At 35.6% G+C, this 18,949-nt stretch overlaps 1 protein-coding gene across 16 annotated transcripts in view; it reads left to right on the forward strand.

The window, feature by feature from the left end:
- The window catches only part of BCL2L13 (BCL2 like 13), an 88,883-nt gene that overhangs the window by 37,371 nt on the left and 32,563 nt on the right, over positions 1–18,949 (forward strand). For 4 of the 16 annotated variants that reach the window (XM_058744256.1, XM_058744253.1, XM_058744257.1 and 1 more), the window contains 3 exons: positions 2,336–2,492; positions 6,500–6,593; positions 14,986–15,129. In XM_058744256.1, coding sequence (XP_058600239.1) covers positions 2,336–2,492; positions 6,500–6,593; positions 14,986–15,129 — 395 coding nt within the window. Of the gene's footprint in view, positions 1–2,335; positions 2,493–4,658; positions 4,678–6,499; positions 6,594–8,124; positions 8,146–14,985; positions 15,130–18,949 lie in introns of those variants that run through there. The other 12 variants (XM_058744266.1, XM_058744268.1, XM_058744267.1 and 9 more) reach the window with 8 other exon arrangements.

Below are 18,949 nucleotides of genomic sequence, written 5' to 3' on the forward strand. Positions count from 1 at the left end.
AGAGCACAAGCAGGGTAGGGGTGAAGAGAGGAGAAAGGAGAGAGAGGAGAGAGAGAATCCCAAGCAGGCCCAGTGCTGTCAGCACAGCCCGATACAGAGCTTGAATCCAGGAGCCACAAGACCAGGACCTAAGCCAAAAAGACGCTTAACCGACTGAGCCACTCAGGCACCCCCAAATATTCCAGAAACTTAATTTTAGTCTTTTTATTTTCCTTTACCAACATTTTTGAATGGTTAAAGTTCCAAAACAATGTTAAGCCTTTGTCCACTTCTGATAACAAGTGCTTATGCATGGTAAAATAGGCAGAAGGCAGAAAGGAAAAAAACAACAAAGTTACATGCATTCACTTACTGAAGCCCCATATTATCCTAGACCAATTATTAAAATGGATGCTCTCAAGTTTGCTCACACGCCAGAATTATTGGGAACTTTGCAGCCATTTACATCTTCCATGAAGGCAAGTACTTTATAAAGAAGTATGTAGTTTAGTAAAATTTGCCACCTTCTGGGTGCAAGCCTTAGATTAACGCAGTGAATACATTATGGAGGTTATTAGTAACTTTTGGGAATGGGTGCTAGCTGCTTGCTTTCCTGGGATTTTCTGCTCTGTATCCCATTTGTACCTTGGAGCAACAATAATTCTGCTTGTTCTTCCTCTAGTTATTAGAGTATGGCAGTATAACATGGAAACCGACAAGAAGCTAGTAATTTGAGCTGAGGAGAGAGAAGCTGTGATTGCTTCTTTTATGTGCAACTCCTGTACTTGTATCACTTGCATAGTTTTAAAATTTATCCACATGCAGGAATATTGAGTTTGAAAGTTCATTTTAACAAGGAAATGAAGGCCGCCTGGTGGTTCAGTGGAGCCTGCTTAAGATTTTCTCTCTCTTTTTCTCTCTTCCTCTGCCCCTCTCTTGCTCGCGTGCGCACGTGCTATCTCTTTCTCTCAAAAAAAAAAAAAAAACAAAAAACACCAAAAAAACCCAAAAGGGAATGAAAGTTCTAGAATTGTTGAATCACTGTATTGTATACCTGAAACTAGTATAACTCTGTATGTTAACTCTATTGGAATTAAAATAAAAAACTTTGAAAAAAAGGAATGAAGAGCACCAGGTAGTACAGTAGGTTAAGCTTTTGATTTCAGCTCAAGGCATGATCTCATGGTTCATGAGTTTGAGCCCCAGATTGGGCTCTCTCCTGTCAGTGCAGAGCCTGCTTTGGATCCTCTGTCTCCCCCTCTCTCTCTGTACCTCCCTTGTGCTCTTGCTCTCTCTCAAAAATAAATAAACATTAAAAATAATAATAAAAAATAAAAAAAGGGATGAAAGTAATTGACTCATCCTATAAGGTAGAGTAAGCTGATTAGAGTCTGATTTAAGAAGTGCCACATTTTGGGGCGCCAGGGTAGTTCAGTTGGCTGGGTGACTGACTTTTCAGCTCAGGTCATGATGTCATGGTTTGTGAGTTGGAGCCCCACATTGGCCTCTGGAGCCCCACATCAGGGGCTTGAGATTCTCTCTCTCCTTCTCTCTGCCCACCACCCCCATCCCCATGTGCCCTCTCTCTCTCTCAAAATAAATAAACTTAAAAAAAAAATAGGTGCCACATTTATAAAGGTAAAAACAAAATCTTAAAAACAACATATAAGGTGAGGGGCACCTGGGTGGCTCAGTTGGGTAAGCATCTGACTTCAGCTCAGGTCATGATCTCACAGCTTGTGAGTTTGAGCCCCACATCAGGGTCTATGTTCATAGCTCAGAGCCTGGAGCCTCCTTCAGTTTCTGTGTCTCCCTCTCTCTCTCTCTCTCTCTCTCTCTCTCTCTCTGCCCCTTCCCCACTCATGCTCTGTCTCCCTCTGTCTCTCAAAAATAAAGAAACATTAAAAAAAAAACCATACAAAGTGGGATGATAGAGCTAGGAGTTGCCTTTCATTTATCATTCTTACTTGAAATTGGTATGTAGTAACATACTAAATTGGCTTGTGTATTTTAGCATGTCCGTTTAGTCTTTTTGTTCTCCTAAAACTAAGATTTTCCATAAAAATCTTTCCTTTAAAATTTTTTTAAAATGTTTATTTATCTTGAGAGAGAGAGCATGAGCGAGCGAACAAGCAAACAGAGAAGGGGGAGAGAGGGAGAGAGAAAATCCCAAGCAGGCTCCGTGCTGTCAGCGCAGAGCCTGACTCAGGGCTTGATGTCACGAACTGTGAGATCGTGACCTGAGCTGAGATCAAGAGTTGGATGTTTAACTGACTGAGCCACCCAGGTACCCGCCCTGTAGCACAACTTTTGATATTATGTATTAAAATTGATTTTTCTTTTACCCTGTCTTCAGCCTTTACCAGCACAGGCTTTGACCGTCATACTTCTCCCGTGTTCAGCCCTGCTAACCCAGAAAGCTCAGTGGAAGACTGCTTGGCTCATCTTGGAGAAAAAGTATCGCAGGAACTGAAAGAGCCTCTACAAAAGGCATTGCAGATGCTCCTCAGCCAGTGAGTTACTCTTGCTGAGGGGGAAGGTGGTTCTCTAAGTAGTCTCTGGATCTCTCAGGCAGCACTGGATTAGTTAAGGCTTTGTTTTAGATGAACAGTGTCCCTTCTTCTACTTTTCTTCACTTTTTCTTTCTTTTGCTTTCCTAAAGCATCTCTGTGTTTTAAGTGACAACTTTTACATCAAAGTGGTAATTTAACTGTTCCAGCATGGAACAGTTGATTGATCATTTGTGTTTACTTGTTGACCTGTCAGGTTTCAACAAATGCTTTAACTGCTTTGTAAATATAAATATAAGCTATTTCACTTGTCCTGACCACTTTTTACTACCATTCTGTCTAGTGGCCAACATAAATGTAAGGGTTAGGGCTTTATGCATTGTAATATGGGGTTAGCATCATATCAGTATTTTAGGTATCCCAAATGTGGCTAAACTTTGGGCTTGTCCATGGAACTACTGCCACGTTTTTATAGTGGGAACTTCTCTACTATGGTTTTGATCATTAAAGCTAAAGGCAAGAAGCTCCTAGTGAAAGTATATTAAAATAGAACCAAGTCATTTATTGTAAATCTCAAAATTTCTTTTCCTCTAATTCTTGCTGAGAATCATTAAGGAATTGGTATGAATTAGAAAAAATTTGTTTTAGTGAAGAATGATATCTAAAACAGGATGAAGACTGGTTTCTTCACTAAAAGGGTCAAAATTCAGATGCTAAATTACTGTTATAAGGTAATTCCTTACTTTCACGTAGGCAAACTTTGTGTGTTACTGTTTATTAGAAGGAAGCACTTTGCATTTAAGGAAAATTCAGTTTGTTTCTGCATATTCTGGTGACATGAGCAAATGTAAAAATCCAAATTACGTGTAGGACACTGAAATGAAAATCATGTTTGGATTTTCTTAATTTTATATAAATGTGAAGAGAAGATTATGGGTGTCAGAAAATAGATAGGAAATTTGGATGGACAGCAGTAGCTTTTAGAGTGTTCTGTGGAGCCTTTAGGGGCCCTGAGAAGGTAAGGGATGGGGTGAGTGGGTGGAACTTGTTAGGCCTTCTCCTGCTTCTTAAACCAGAATAGCTATCTTTTCATGTATTTTATATATCAAGGGTTAATGTAAGATTTGAAGAAACCTACTGTTTTGCCAAAAACAAAAAAATTTTTAGAAGCTTTTGGGACGTGGAGTAAAATAACTGAGTAGTAGAAGGGAAAACATTGCATTTCTAGCTTGGATATAAACTATTAGTGGCTTTAAGAAAACCATTTCTTTCTACGTCTAAATTTCCCCACCTATTAATTTCAACTTTACTGGGATATTATAAACACTCTGAAGAACAGTGTTATATAGGTAAAGTATTTTTTTTTTTTGGCATCCTTTTCATAATCTAGAGGAAATACTGATATCTTCTCACTGCAAAGTAGATTATATTTTAAAATACACATTTAGGTGAATACTTGGTGATTTTTTTCGCCCAAACCCTGAATACTGAAATAATTATTTATTTGTTTGTTTTAAGATTTTATTTTTAAGTAATCTCTACACCCAATGTGGGGCTCTAACTCACAACCCTGAGATAAAGAGTTACACGTTCCACTGATTGAGCCAGCCAGGCGCCCTTGACATAATTATTTTTTAAATTGGTACCTCTGGTACCAATCAGAGTCTGGCTTCTTTATGAATAAATTTTTTTCAGTAATTTACTCTTGAAAGTTGTTAAGCTCTGTTACTAATACCTTAAAAATAGCTAATTGATGATGGACTAGAAGTATTAAACAGGTTGGTGAGAATAATATTTAAGGTGGAAAATACCACCTACTCCAAACAAGTAGGAAGTTAATCCAGAATGCTTCGTAGAGTCAAGCACCAGCATTTTGAAAAGGTTTCCTCCTGCCCCTTTTTCTTCTTTGCTCTGTTCAAATAGCTCATTAGATAGGGCTGATTTTTCAGCTACTTGCTTTTCTATGTATTAAATTTCCTTTGAATATTTTAATATGGATCTTTTATGTGCATATATGTGTGTACATATAATGATTCAAATCATGTTTCATTCTGAAGGATGCTAAAATACTCTAGCCTGATAGACAAACTACCAATAAGGACTACTGTGACCCACAGCAGCCTCAAACAGCTCAGGAAAGGAAGTGAAGGGACTGATATACACGAGTAAAGCTTCAGGGAGAATATAGGTAGGTAGACTATATAGTATCAAGTTCAAGTTTTATAACTACCTGGTTTTTAGTGTAGGGCTTCTAAAAAATTCTAAGCTTACTTTAATGGTAATGTAGTATCAGGAAGGTAGTACATAACATCTTATTAAAGAGGTCACCCATGCATCTTACCTACTTGCAGCATCACTGCAGAATTAATTTGATATTGACTTGTATAAAAGAATGATACCTGTGTCATCAGAACTATTTTCTGAAGTATGCAGACCAGCTCTGTACAATAGATACAATGCAAATCACATATATGTAATTTAAAGTTTTGTAGCAACCATATTAAAAATTGAGATTTTAATATATTTTATTTAACCCAATATATTCAAAATATTAGTTTTAACATGTACTCAATATAAAAATATTAATGAGCTATTTTACATTCTTTTTTCCTTACTAAGTCTTAGAAATCTAGTGTGCATATTGCATTTTCAATACATCACTAGCCACATTTCAAATTAAAAAAAATTTTTTTTTACATTTATTTATTTTTGAGAGACAGAGAGAGACAGAGCACAAGTGGGGGAGGGGCAGAGAGAGAGAGAGAGAGAGAGAGAGAGGGAGCACAAACCGTGAGATCATGACCTGAGCTGAAGTCAGACACTTAACCGACTGAGCCACCCAGGTGCCCCAGTCACTAGCTACATTTCAAATGGTCATTAGCTGTATGTAGTGTCTAGACATTATTGTGTCATGTGTCACAATCCTAATTAAAATATGAATAGTGTGGCCTTTGGACCCAGAGCTAGCTGGGTGTGAATTCCTACATTGCTGCTTGCTAGCTGTGTGGATTGGGGATAGTCTCTTCGCTTTTCTGAGCTTCAATTTCCTAATGTGTAAAATGATGATAGGTAATATAAAATACAAACATATAAAAATATAAAACTGAACAGTAGGCTACCAATAAGTGGTAGCTATCATCAATATTAAATATTCTTAGGCTGAAGAGATCACAGACCAGATTCAGAGTAGAAATACCTTTGGAATGGATTTCAAAATCCTATAAAAGCAAGATTTACATATATGTTAATACTTTGCCCACAAAAGTTGGGGAGGTAAATTTTATTAAATCTAATATTCAAGCTATTGATGCTTTCATATGCTACTTGGTACCAAGTATTTTTGTTGTTGTTAATTTGTACATGAAACCAACCATGTCTTACACATAGTGCCTAAAACCCTCAATAAATTAGTGAGTGTTGTCATCCTTCAGTGATTTGAGATTTTGGTATGACTAGAACTTACATGGAAATGATCAGAAAGGCTTATCTCTGCCCTCCAGGATTTTATGTCATAAGACTCCAAGTTAAAAATAGAGCTCCATTTACTGCCCTAGTTTATTCCAACTCCTTATATCCTCAATTGGAGAAGTCTTTCAGTGACATGTGTCTTTAATTTTTAAGTGTTTTAAATTTTTTGCCTTTTAAAAAAGTTAAATTTGTGCTTTTAATTTTATTAATGAGATCATTTTGTTACTATTTGATCTTATTTTAATAACCCAAGTGTTTGTTTATCTGCAACATGGAAATCCTGTTGGATAAGTTTCAATTATTTTAAAAGTGTGATTGTTTATCTTGCTGTGTTGTTAACTGCTTTCCCAAGCTGGTAGCGTACCTCTCAGCCTATAGGGAGTGATTGAAGAGAAATGCATACCAAATGTTAAAAGCCACATCTCATACAAAACAATATGTGGAATATATTCTTGGGTACTTTAGCAAAAAGTTCAACAGCAGAATAGTGATTGTATATTTATTCATCTGGAAATTTAGAATTTTCCTTCTTTGTGACCCAGACTTTTAAAAAAAAATCTCTACAGGCCAGTGACATATCAGGCATATCGGGAATGTACACTGGAGACCACAGTTCATGCCAGCGGCTGGAATAAGGTATTAACCAAATTATCTTTTCTCTTACAAAATTTTAGTGTGTTGATAAAGTGCAGGAGAAATTGCTAACGTCATAGAAGTGAAAACTGTTAGAGCTCATTATTTAATGCATAAATCCAATTGTGTAAGTGGATGTTTTTGATTAAAGTGGTTTTTTGGTTAATGCTACAAGTTTTTGGTTGGCCCAAAAATATGTGTCCCATAGTGTGCCGCTCTTCCTATCTGTTCTCAATTTTTCATCATTTCTTCATTTTTCTATATTGGATATGACATTTATCTCCAGATGGTTACTTGTTACCCTGTGTGTATGTCTTGCAGTAGAAAAGAATAAGAGCTTCACATGGGAGACCACTTCTTCTGGTTTTCTCTTTCTCTCTTTCTGTCTCTCTCTTTTGTTTATTTGTTTTTTTATTCCTCTGGTTCTCTTAAATGAGTAATACCATTTATGTTTACAAGGTATCTCATGTCACATCTCATTGGATCATTACAACCATCTTCTGCAGAGAGCAGAATGGACTTTATTACCTTTTGTTTTGTTATTTTTTTATTTAGTTAGATCAGGTGAGTAATCAGAGAAAAAAGTTAAATGAATTGTCCAGGACTCCTTGGTTAGGAAATATTGGAACCAGCACTAGAGCTGAGATCTCAGATCTTCTGATCCCAGCTTTAGTGTTTTTTCCACTGTACCATACTGCTTATCTATGATCTCAGAGTGTATTATCTATTTATCACCTTGAAAAGGCAGAAAGTCTCAGGGGATGCAATATAGGAAGGCTCAGCTCAGGAAGAAGTGTGGCCCTTAGTGATATTGTGCTAGGAATAAGAAAATTCAGTAGAATTACTTTTATAAATAGGCACGTCTACTCTGAATTTAAGTTTTTATTTCAGACAACAATTCCATATATCCATATATATTCCATATATCATCACAACAGTTGCACTCCTTAATCTCCATCACCTATTTAAAAAAATTTTTTTTTAATGTTTATTTTTGAGAGAGAGAGAGAGAGAGACAGACAGACATGAGTGGGGGAGGGGGAGAGAGAGAGGGAGACACAGAACTCAAAGCAGGCTCCAGACTCCATGCACAGAGCCCAACGTGGGGCTCGAACTCATGAACCACGAGATCATGACCTAAGCTGAAGTTGGACACTTAACCAGCTGAGCCACCCAGGTGCCCCTCCCCATCACCTATTTAACCCATCCCCCCACCCCTGCCCCTCTACTCAGAATTGTTAATAGTATGAGTCCAATCATGTGACCTTACTACCTAATTGATGAGTATTATTTTTATTCACCTTATAATACAGGCTTTAGAAACATTATAGTGTAATAATTATCATCATAGTCTTTGTAACTGGACTTGTTTCAAATATCAGCTTTGCCACAGACTAGATGCATATCTTTGGACAGTCCATTAAACTCTCTAAATCTTAATTTTCTTGTTTTTTTTAAATTGTTATTTATTTAAGTAATCTCTATACCCAACATGGGGCTGAAACTTACAACCCTGAGATCAAGAGTTGCTTGCTCTTCCAACTGAGCCAGCCAGGTACCCCTGAATTTTCATATAAATCTGAATTTTCATATACATAAAATGGACCTAATAATAACTTATAAATTTTACTAGATTTAAATGACATAATATAGTTAAATGCTTATTTAGCACATTGCCTGGCACCATAGTAAACACTCAGTAAACAGTGACTATTAACATTACATTTAACACCTAAGAACTTGTTCTCAAATAGTCACTATTATGGATGGGGTTCTACTATGTTATTTAACTACAAATAACTTATTTAAGAAGTTTGTTTTATTTCCTTTCTTGGAATAAAAAAACCCTCTTATTTGGATGTTTGAAATAGATTTGTTTGTTATATAAATAAAAATGAGCTTAGTTATGATATATTTCTTAGTATATCAAATAACACATATTTAGTTACCTAATATTACTAGCCTTCTTCCCCTATTTTATGTTATCTTTCTGTCATTCTTGACTAGTAACTGTTAATCAATTCTTGTATGTTCTCCTCCCCTTGATCCTGTGGTTATCCTAAAAAAAAAATCTGAGTAAACCCCAGACTTCATTATTTTGTCTTCACCCATCTAATTTTTCCATTCTCTGCTTCATTTTAGTCTCTCATCTGGACCAAAGGCCATGGCTGTGGCTTGAATACCTCATGTAAATGAGGCATGCCGGTTAGAGCATTACTTGCTCTGCTGAATCCATTATTACTCTCCTATTAAGTCCTCTAGGGCTGAAAAGAATATGGCTGTCTGGTAGGTAAAGAAAGCTCAAATGAAACACCCATCAGAGAGAAGAGAGTAAAATGTCCACAGAGCATGCCACATTAGGGATAAACTGAATATCAGTTTATCGTACAGGGATTCTAAAAGCATCTTGGTAGAATACTCTTTATATCAAAAGAAGAGGAAAAATGTTGGTCACAAACTTGTATTAATAGTTTTTTTTTTTTTCATGTTTAACAGTCTTTAATTCAAATGTGAAAGTTCAATACAAGCCATTTATAGGACTTGAGACTTGTTCTTTTAAAAACAAGAATGGAGGAATGCAACAAAATGATCTTTCCACTTTTTCTTCAGAAACTTTCAAAGAAAGGATGGATCATAGGGCAATAAAGATCCATTTAGTCATACCCACTTTTTCCCCCTACCAAGTCTTTCACCCATTCCATAATTTTAATACACATTCCTGAAGGAAGATTTACTGTTAAGCTTGCTTACTTAATCATTTAAAAATACTTAGCACCAGCTTGCTTCCTATAATGGCAAACAAATCAAATCGTGAAACTACTTCAATATGCATTTCTTCTTTTTAAACCAAGGGGGTACTTATTTGTAGAAAGCAATGCTTAGCCTACAGATACATTTCCCAGAAATGGCATATGCCATTCAAAGGCCTAGATACGCTCATGCTTTCAAACGGAATACCTAGCCTAATGTGCATACAAGCATGAATGGCAAAGTTGAAGATCAATATTATAACTATTTTTTCTATTTATTTGAAGCATAGTAAAGGAAAAATTGGTACACTTTGGAAATTCAGTGGTGTAATAGTATGATTCTTTAGGAAAAGAAAGTACATATATAAATGTAAGTATGTATGGGGCGCCTAGGTGGCTCAGTCATTTAAGCATCCGACCTTTGGTTTTGGCTCAGGCCATGATCTCACAGTTGGGTTCCTCAGCGCTGACAGTGCCAGGCCTGCTTGGGATTCTCGGTCTCCTCTCTCTGCCCCTCTCCGCCCCTCTCCGCCCCTCTCCGACTTGCGCTGTCTCTGTCTCTCTAAAAAATAAATAAATAAACTTAAAAAAAATGTAGGTATGTGTATGCCTAGAAAAATAATTGAAATATGTGCCAAAATATTAAATAATATGTAGTAATTATCTCCAAATTATAGGTTCTTTTATTTCTCTCCACCACCCCTACATGGGTATTGTTTTTTCCCTATGTACTTATCTGCTTCTGAGGAAAAAAAAAAACCATCAAAGAGAAAAAGCCTTGAAATGCTTAGCTTTACCTTTTCTTGGGGGTATAGACTCTGCCAGAAATACAGTTATGCTCAAGTGTGTGTGCCATTGGACTGCTAACTATAATTATGTTACTTGTAAAATTCCATAACTGGTTATGGCACATTCATAATCACTGTATTTTTTGACCTTGAATGTAAATGGCATCCAGAGATACACCACACTTTACATCTTATTGCCTTCTATTTTTCTCACTCTCCTTATATCCTTTTTAAAGTTAAACTAAACATTGTAGGGGCACCTAGCTGGCTCAGTTGGTAGAGCGTGCGACTCTTGACCTCAAGGGTATAGGTTTGGGCCCCACACTGGGTGTAGAGATTACTTAAAAACAAAATCTTTAGGGGCACTTGGGTGACTCAGTCAGTTAAGCATCCAACTTCAGCTCAAGTCATCTCACAGTTCGTGAGTTTGAGCCCCACATTGGGCTCTGTGCTGACAGCTCAGAGCCTGGAGCCTGCTTCAGATTCTGTGTCTCCTCTCTCTCTGCCCGTCCCCTGCTCACACACGCGTTCTCTCAAAAAAGTTAAATAAATAAACCTTAAAAAAAAAATCTTAAAAAAAAAATAATAGAATAAACATTGTAACTGTAAAAAGAGAACCAGCTATAGTGTTAGTACGTACTGTTCATAGTATAATAAACTTTAGAAAAATAATAGCAAAAATAAAAATAAATATATTTGCCTTGGTTAATTTTTAGTGGCATATTTAATCACTAATATTTAAAATCTTTATTATTAAAATTTCAAGCATACGCAAAATCACTCAGCTTCAATAAGTATCAACATATGGCTGGTCTTGTTTCATCTATTTCCCCCGTACTCTTCTCACTCTCCCTGCAGATTACTTTGAAGTAGACCCTAGATATCATTTTTTAAAAATATTTTTTAAAAGTTTTTATTTATTTATTTTGAGAGAGAAGGAGAGAGCATATGGGTGCATGAGCAGGGGTGGGGAAAAGAGAGAGGGAGAAAGAGAATCTCAAACAGGCTCTGTGCTGTCAGTGCAGAGCCTGGCACGGGGCTTGATCTCACATGAGCTCATGACCTGAGCCTAAATCAAGAGTCAGATGCTTAACTGACTGAGCCTCCTAGACGCCTCTCCTAAATATCATTTTTTCATAAATATGTTAATATGTATTTTAAGGATGATATATCCCTTTTTTTAACCAACTGATAATACCACTATTTTACCTCAAAATATGAACAATAATTCTGTCATCACATAATCTATTCACTATTCAAAATTTTCCACTTGTCTCATAAAGGTATTTTTCTAAGATGATTTGTTTGAATTGGGATCCAAACAAGGCCCATGCATTGCATTTGGTTGATAATTCTCTTGTCTTTACTTTAAAAAAAAAAATAGTATATAATTCATACCATAAAATTTACCATTTTAAAGTATATAGTTCAGTGGTTTTTTTAGTACATTCACAGAGTTGTACAGTCATTTCTACCATCTGATTCTGGAACGTTTTTATCTTTCCATAAAGAAACCCAGTACTTAGTAGTAGTCACTCTCCATTTCCTGTTCCTCTCAGCCCCTGGCAACATTACTGTCTTTTTAAATTTGCCTATTCTGGATATTTCATATAAATGTGATCATGTAACACGTGACTTAAGTGTCTTTTAATATGTAGGCTTATCCTCCCTCTTGTGTTTTTCTTTACTTACAAGTTATTTCTCTTAAATTTCCTACTTTCTGGATTTTATTGACATCATTGAGGTGTCACTTAATGTTCTTCTGTATCTATATTTCCTTTCCCTTGGTAGGTAGATCTAGAAGCCTAATCATATTTAGGTTTAATCTTTTTGGCAAGAATACTTCATTGGTCGTGTTCCCTATTTCCTGTTGCATTACACTGTGTGATACATAATGCCTGGTAGTCTCAAATTTTATTTTGAGATAGATAGGACAAGCATTCAAACCTAATCAATTGATTAGATACAGATAAAATTGTGGGATATGACATTTATTAGAATTGTTAAGTTATAGCATGGTTACTGAATAGTAGATTGATGGATCAAAATATGTATTTTATAATCACAAATATCTATTCTGCTGGAAGAGACCCTTGACGCTGTAAACTAGTATATTTTATTTCTGCACCAGGCAAGCTCATATATTCTTTAATAAAAAGATAATGTTGTTAGCAAAGTCTAACCTATTGGAGGAAGGTGCCATATAGTACATATGAGGAGACAGTAAATGGAGGTATTCCTTTTTGTTGGTCAAAATTGCTTTAGCATTTCTTTACCAAAGTTATTAGAGGAAAAAATAACTTCTATGTTTTTGGGGATTACTATCATTTAGCAAGGAAATGATTTACAGAGAGGAATTCAAAGACTAAGACTATTTGGTTGCTTTTGAGTCCTAGAGATATGAATAGTGGAGACCTTCTAGGGATGGATGCTTGGGGATCCAGGTTTTTTTTTAAACACTTTCTTTAGTACTGTGGGAGGGGGAACGCAAAAACAACTATTGGGTATAAGGTGATAAGTATTGCCGATAGTACGTTGCCAAGTTGATGGAATTGGTTGTAGAAATAACTCATGAAGTTTTGTGTGTGATCACAAAAATTACAGGGCAAGTGAGTTTAACTATATTAAGACCATCTAAATTATACATAAAAGATAGTGGGCTTGGAAGTCCCCATATAGGTCCTTGAAGATAGTATGTCAAATAGGTAAAATAGAGCATGTATCACCAAGAGTGTTACAATTAGAATTTGTTAGTCCTGTAAAATAACATTTCTGCACTCTGGTTACTGAGTTGCAAGAAAGATATAATTGGGTTGGAGAAGATCTGGGAAGGAATAACTTAAATGATTAAAGCAATGGAAGAATGGCCATGTGAAGAACAGACTAAAAGATTAGTAAATTTCAGCCTAAAAAGTATAGTGAACGAGAGGTAATATGATTAAGGACTGAAATTAAGACAGTAGTGAAAGAGGATTACAGATTTATCTCTAGACGATTACATAGTAAAACTAGGGCATCTACTTTTTGATATATGAAAGATAAATTTGGAACAAATAAAAATAAGTATTATATAGCAAGTATAAAGTGTTTACAACTCATTTCCCTAAGACATAATAGAGCTTAAATATGAATAACTTTAAAATATTTCATATTTGTAGATTATTAGGGGAATTTAGAATGTTTTGAGGTACAGAACATTGCAGGCCTTTGAAGTTGATATGATCTAAGTCAGACTGATCAACAAGCTGTACCTTACTGCTTCTGCTAAGACAAAATACTGGATCTAGATGAACAATAGGTTTTTGGGTGTTTTTTTGTTTGTTTGTTTTTAATAGTATGACATGTTTTCTAATTGTGAAGAAAGCCTAATATATATATTCTTTATAGCCCTATTAGCCCTATACCCCTCCATTAGTGTTAAGAAGGAGTTTTTAAGTATATTTTGGACTGGAGTTCTTTTACAATATTAAAAAAGGAAGATGTATGTTTGTTGCATTCTTTCTTTCAGTCTTTGAAATAGATTCCCTCAGGACTAGTTTTACTTGAAAGCCAAAGAATATTAGTAAGGCTATAAACTCATTGTCTTTTCTGTTTGTCCTCTTCTGCAGAAATATTTTGTTAATCCTCAGTTATTACTTTGGCAATTCCGTAATAAGGAACTGGAATTGGTTTCATTTCCTTTTGCATTCCTTTTCCAGGAATGTGGAGCCTTCTTGATGTTTTAGACTAAAGGGATTGCATGCAGATGGTTAATTGAAAATGGTTTGTTCTGGGCGCCTGGGTGGCTCAGTGGGTTGAGCGGCCGACTTCAGCTCAGGTCATGATCTCATAGTCCGTGGGTTCGAGCCCCGCGTCAGGCTCTGTGCTGACAGCTCAGAGCCTGGAGCCTGTTTCAGATTCTGTGTCTCCCTCTCTCTGACCCTCCCCTGTTCATGCTCTGTCTCTCTCTGTCTCAAAAATAAATAAACGTTAAAAAAAAAATTAAAAAAAAAAAAAAGAAAATGGTTTGTTCTTTTCAGTGTGCAGCTGTTTTTGGAAGGCAAGGGGCTCTAGCACGACTCTGTCATAAATTTGATGGTTTTTAAATATTGAGCAATAAGGTTATTTGGAATGATAATAATACCTCCTTAGATTTTTGATGACTTTTTATAAAATAGCTGATAATTTTGAAAGTTTTTATTTTCAAATAGATAATAAAAGAACATGGTACAAAATGCAATAAGTACAGAGAGATACGTACTGAAAACTATTTTCCTACTCTATCACCAGTTACTTCCTTCTTTTCTTAGGCTGCCACTATTACCAGTTTTTTATATATTTTTCCAGAGATACTATAGGATTATGCAAGCGTGTGTGTGTGTGTGTGTGTGTGTGTGTGTGTGTGCGCGCGCACGCGCGCGCTTTAAACACAAATGTACCATTATTATACACACTCTCCTATAACTTTTCTCATGAAAATAAGTCTTGGTGATTGGGCAGTAAATAATCTAATTCTTTTTAACAACTATATAATATTTTACCAAAATTGATTTAACCAGTCCCTGTTGGGTTGTTTTCAGTCTTTTGCTATTATAAATAATACTTTCAGTGAATTTCCTATACATGTTTCACATAAACACACATTCACAGGAGCCCAGTTATTTTCATATAATGATAATTTCCACCACCCTATGGTATAAAAATCTACATGCAGTATTCACAGAGATTCTAGTAGGGGGGTCAATGTTTTATTCCTTTATTGTGATAAAAATGAGATTCTATAATGATGCATCCAAGTATCATTTTCTAGTAGTCAATATATAAAATGAATTATAAGAATTTCTGTTTGTTTTTTACTCTCTCATCTTTTCATTGAAGATTTTGGTGCCTCTGATATTGCTACAACAAATGCTTTTGGAGTTGACAAGACGTGGTCAAGAGCCTCTGAGTGCATTGCTGCAGTTTGGTGTGACGTACCTGGAGGACTATGCTGCAGAGTACATCATTCAACAAGGTGGCTGGGTATGAGCTGTTGTGTGTTTTCTTATCTTTAAAAAAAGGTTAAGCTACTCGTGGTGGTTGTTTTTATCAACATAGGTTTAATATCAATATTATCATTTAATATTATTTAATATTGATTGCATGATGATAGCAAAGCAAGACTATTAATACAGTTTCGCTATTAAGATTTTACTTAGAGTAATGTGATAGTTGGTGTTTTTAAATAGTTCTTTTAAGTAGTTCTAATTATGAAACATTTTGTACTAACAAAAAACATATAAATAATTAAGAGGAATAATAAAGTGAACGCCTATGTATTTGCCAGCTCATTTGAAGAAAAGAACACAGCAAACATGTTTGGATCCTTTCATGTGCCCCTCCTAGATTCCAGCATGCTTCTACCTACTTCACAAGGATAGCTTCTATTCTGAAATTTGTTTTTTTAATAGCTTAGCCATGTGTGTGTGTGTGTGTGTGTATATATATATATATATATATATATATATATATATATATATAAAATGAGGATATGTATATACGAGGTGTATATAGTATATATATTATTATATAATATATATATACTATATTATATATAGTATATATAATATATAATGAGGTATATATAATATATATAATGTATACATGTATATATGTATGTATATGTATATATATGTATATTATATATACCACACATACCTAGACAGTATATTACTTTGTACATTTTTAACTTTATGTGAATAATACCACATTAAATGTATTTTTCTAAACTTGCTTTTTTTTCGCACAGTGTTACATTCTTGAGACTGTCCTAGGTCATTGTTTCTGAATTATTTTTTTCTTTCTCAGTCCCCTATGGATCCTTTTTTAGACATTTGTATCCTAATCATCTCCCTCCTTTCCCATGAAATTTTAATACCATAGATGTAAGTGTATTTATGTACTGTTGCCCTCTGGAGGGCCACAAGCGATTGTAATACCTAAGATTCCCCTATCTTGCCAAACCAGTTTTAACCCTCGAAATCATCCACACTGAGAATATATGATCTAGGTTAATGTATTGGCTGGTGTTTGGTATTCCATTGTGTAAATATATCACACAATTTATTCATCTATTATCTTGTCAGTAGACATTTTCACCTTTTTGCTATTACAAATATTGCTGTTAAGAACATTGTTATACATATGTATACGAGTTTCTCTGAGTATATACTTGGGAGTAGAATTTCTGGGTCTAAGAGTATAGACATGTTCAGTTTACAAGATAATGCCAAAGTGTTTTCCAAAGTGGTTTTCCAACGTACACTCTGTCAGCAGTACATAAGAATTTTTTGTTGCTCTTCATCTTCTCTAATACTTAATATTGTCAGACTTCTTAATTTTTAAAATCATTTGTAATCTTTTAAAATAAGATTATTTTGTAATAAGTTTAGATTCACAAAAATGTATAAAGTGTTCCTGTATATCCTCCACCCAGTTTTTCCTAGTGTTAATATCTTACTCAGCTATGGTACCCTTATCAAATTGACTTTTCCATATTGATTTCATATCCAGCAAATTTGTTGAACTGTATGATTATCCTCATTATTTATCTCCAGGTTTCTTTGGGTCGGTCTTCTACTTTGAAAATCGTACTGTCTGTGAATGATGATAATTTTTTTCCTTGACAAGTCTCTTTTAAATTTATTTATTACACTTATTGCACTAATCAGAATCTCCAGTACAGTATTAATGAAATTGGTATTAGAACTCATCCTTGTCTTTTTCCTGATGTTAAAATGAGTGCTTTTAATTGTTTTACCATTTAGTTGTATCAGTCTAACATGAGTGAGGTTGGCTTGTAATTTTCTTGTATGTCTTCAGTTAAAAAAATTTTTTAATGTTTATTTTTGAGAGAGAGAGAATATGTGCATGCATGTGCATGTGAGTGGGGGAAGAGCAGAGAGAGAGGGAGACAGAGGATCTGAGGCAGGCTCTGCACTGCACTGATAACAGTGAGCCCAGTGTGGGGTTCAAACCCAGGAACCATGAGATCATGACTGTTAGGGTCAGGCTTCCGGCAGGGTAAAGACAGGAGTCAGAGGCTAAGAAATTTTAGCAGTCAAAGGCTTTATTGGGAACTAAGGTCTCGGGCGAGGTTCCGTGACTCAACTCAGGGAGAGAGAGAGACAGACAGACTCAGGGAGAGAGAGAGAGACTCAGGGAGAGAGAGAGAGAGAGACTCAGGGAGAGAGAGAAAGAGAGAGAGAAAGAGAGAGAAAGAGAAAGAAAAGTCAGGGAAGTCGCGCCGGGTGTGTGGTAGGGTTTTTAAGCTGCAGCGGTTCGCAGTTTAGGTCCGCGTGGACCTTTTTCGCGCCATGTCGTGCTGTCGCTCGGTGATTGGTTGACCTCCAATTTGTTTTGGCGCGCAGCTTTGGGCTTTCCGTTGGGTTGCGCTGGCGAGATGGCTGTCCCTCCCACTGTGGTTCCAGGGACATCCTAACAATGACTTGAGCCAAAACCAAGAGTCGGATGCTCAACTGAGTCACATAGGCGCCCCTAAGGATATGCTAGCTTCGTAAAATATAGAGTTGGGAAGGGAAGAGTGTTTCCTCTTTTTCTATCCTCTGGAATAGTATATATGAGGTTTAATTTATTGTGCCTTATCATGCCTGCAAAATCACCTGGTGTTTTCTTTGGGGGCAAGTTTTCTGGTTTTTCCTGTCAACTTTTGATAATTTTTCTGGATATTATCCCTAGATTTTCAGATTTATTGGCATAGAGCTGTTCATAATACCCTCTTATTTATTTATTTATTTATTTATTTATTTATTTATTTATTATTTTTGGAGGAGAATACAGTGGATTTTTATTTCTTAATTGTCTTATACCACTTATTTTTAAAAAACATTTTAGGGTGCCTTGGTGGCTCAGTCAGTTCAGCATCTGACTCTTGAGTTCAGCTCAGGTCTCTTGATTTCAGCTTTTCATGATCTCGTGGTTTGTTGGATCAAGCCCTGGGTCTGGCTCTACACTGATAGCACAGAGCCTGCTTGGGATTTTCTCTTTCTCTGCTCCTCTCCTGTTTGCACTCTCTTTCTCTCCTTCAAAATAGATAAGTAAACATTAATTAATAAATAAATTAATAAACATTTTATGTTGGAGAATTTTGAACATGTATGAAAATAAATAAGATAGTATAATGACCCCCATCATTTAAGCCCTAACAGCCATTAACACATTGCCAGTTATGCTTTTTTCACACCCTAGTCATGTCTCTTCTTGATATTATTTTGGAGCAAAATCTAGGCATCATATACTTTTATCTATAAAAATTTCAGTATGTAGGGAGGTGGGGGGTTGGGTGAAATAGGTGAGGAGGGTAAAATTAAGAGTATACTTATCATGAGCACTGAGTAATATATAGAATTGAATCACTATATTGTGCACTTTAATCAGCACTGTATTTTAAGTATAGCGGAATTAAAAATTTTTTCAGTATGTATCTCTAAAAAATAAATATTTTATTTTTATTTTTTTATTTTTATTTGTTTTAAGATTTTATTTTCTTTTTTTATTTTTTTTTAATGTTTATTTATTTTTGAGAGACAGGGAGAGACAGAGCGTGAGCAGGGGAGGGGCAGAGAGAGAGGGAGACACAGAATCCAAAGCAGGCTCCAAGCTCTGAGCTTTCAGCACAGAGCCCGACACGGGGCTTGAACTCACAGACTGTGAGATCATGACCTGAGCCGAAGTTGGACGCTCAGCTAAGTGAGCCACCCAGGCGCCCCATTTAAGATTTTATTTTTAATTACACTACCATTATCACATCAAAAAAGTTAAAAAAAGGGGCGCCTGGGTGGCG

This window comes from Neofelis nebulosa, chromosome 8 (assembly GCF_028018385.1).
Source record: "Neofelis nebulosa isolate mNeoNeb1 chromosome 8, mNeoNeb1.pri, whole genome shotgun sequence".
NCBI classification, from domain to species: Eukaryota; Metazoa; Chordata; class Mammalia; order Carnivora; family Felidae; genus Neofelis; species Neofelis nebulosa.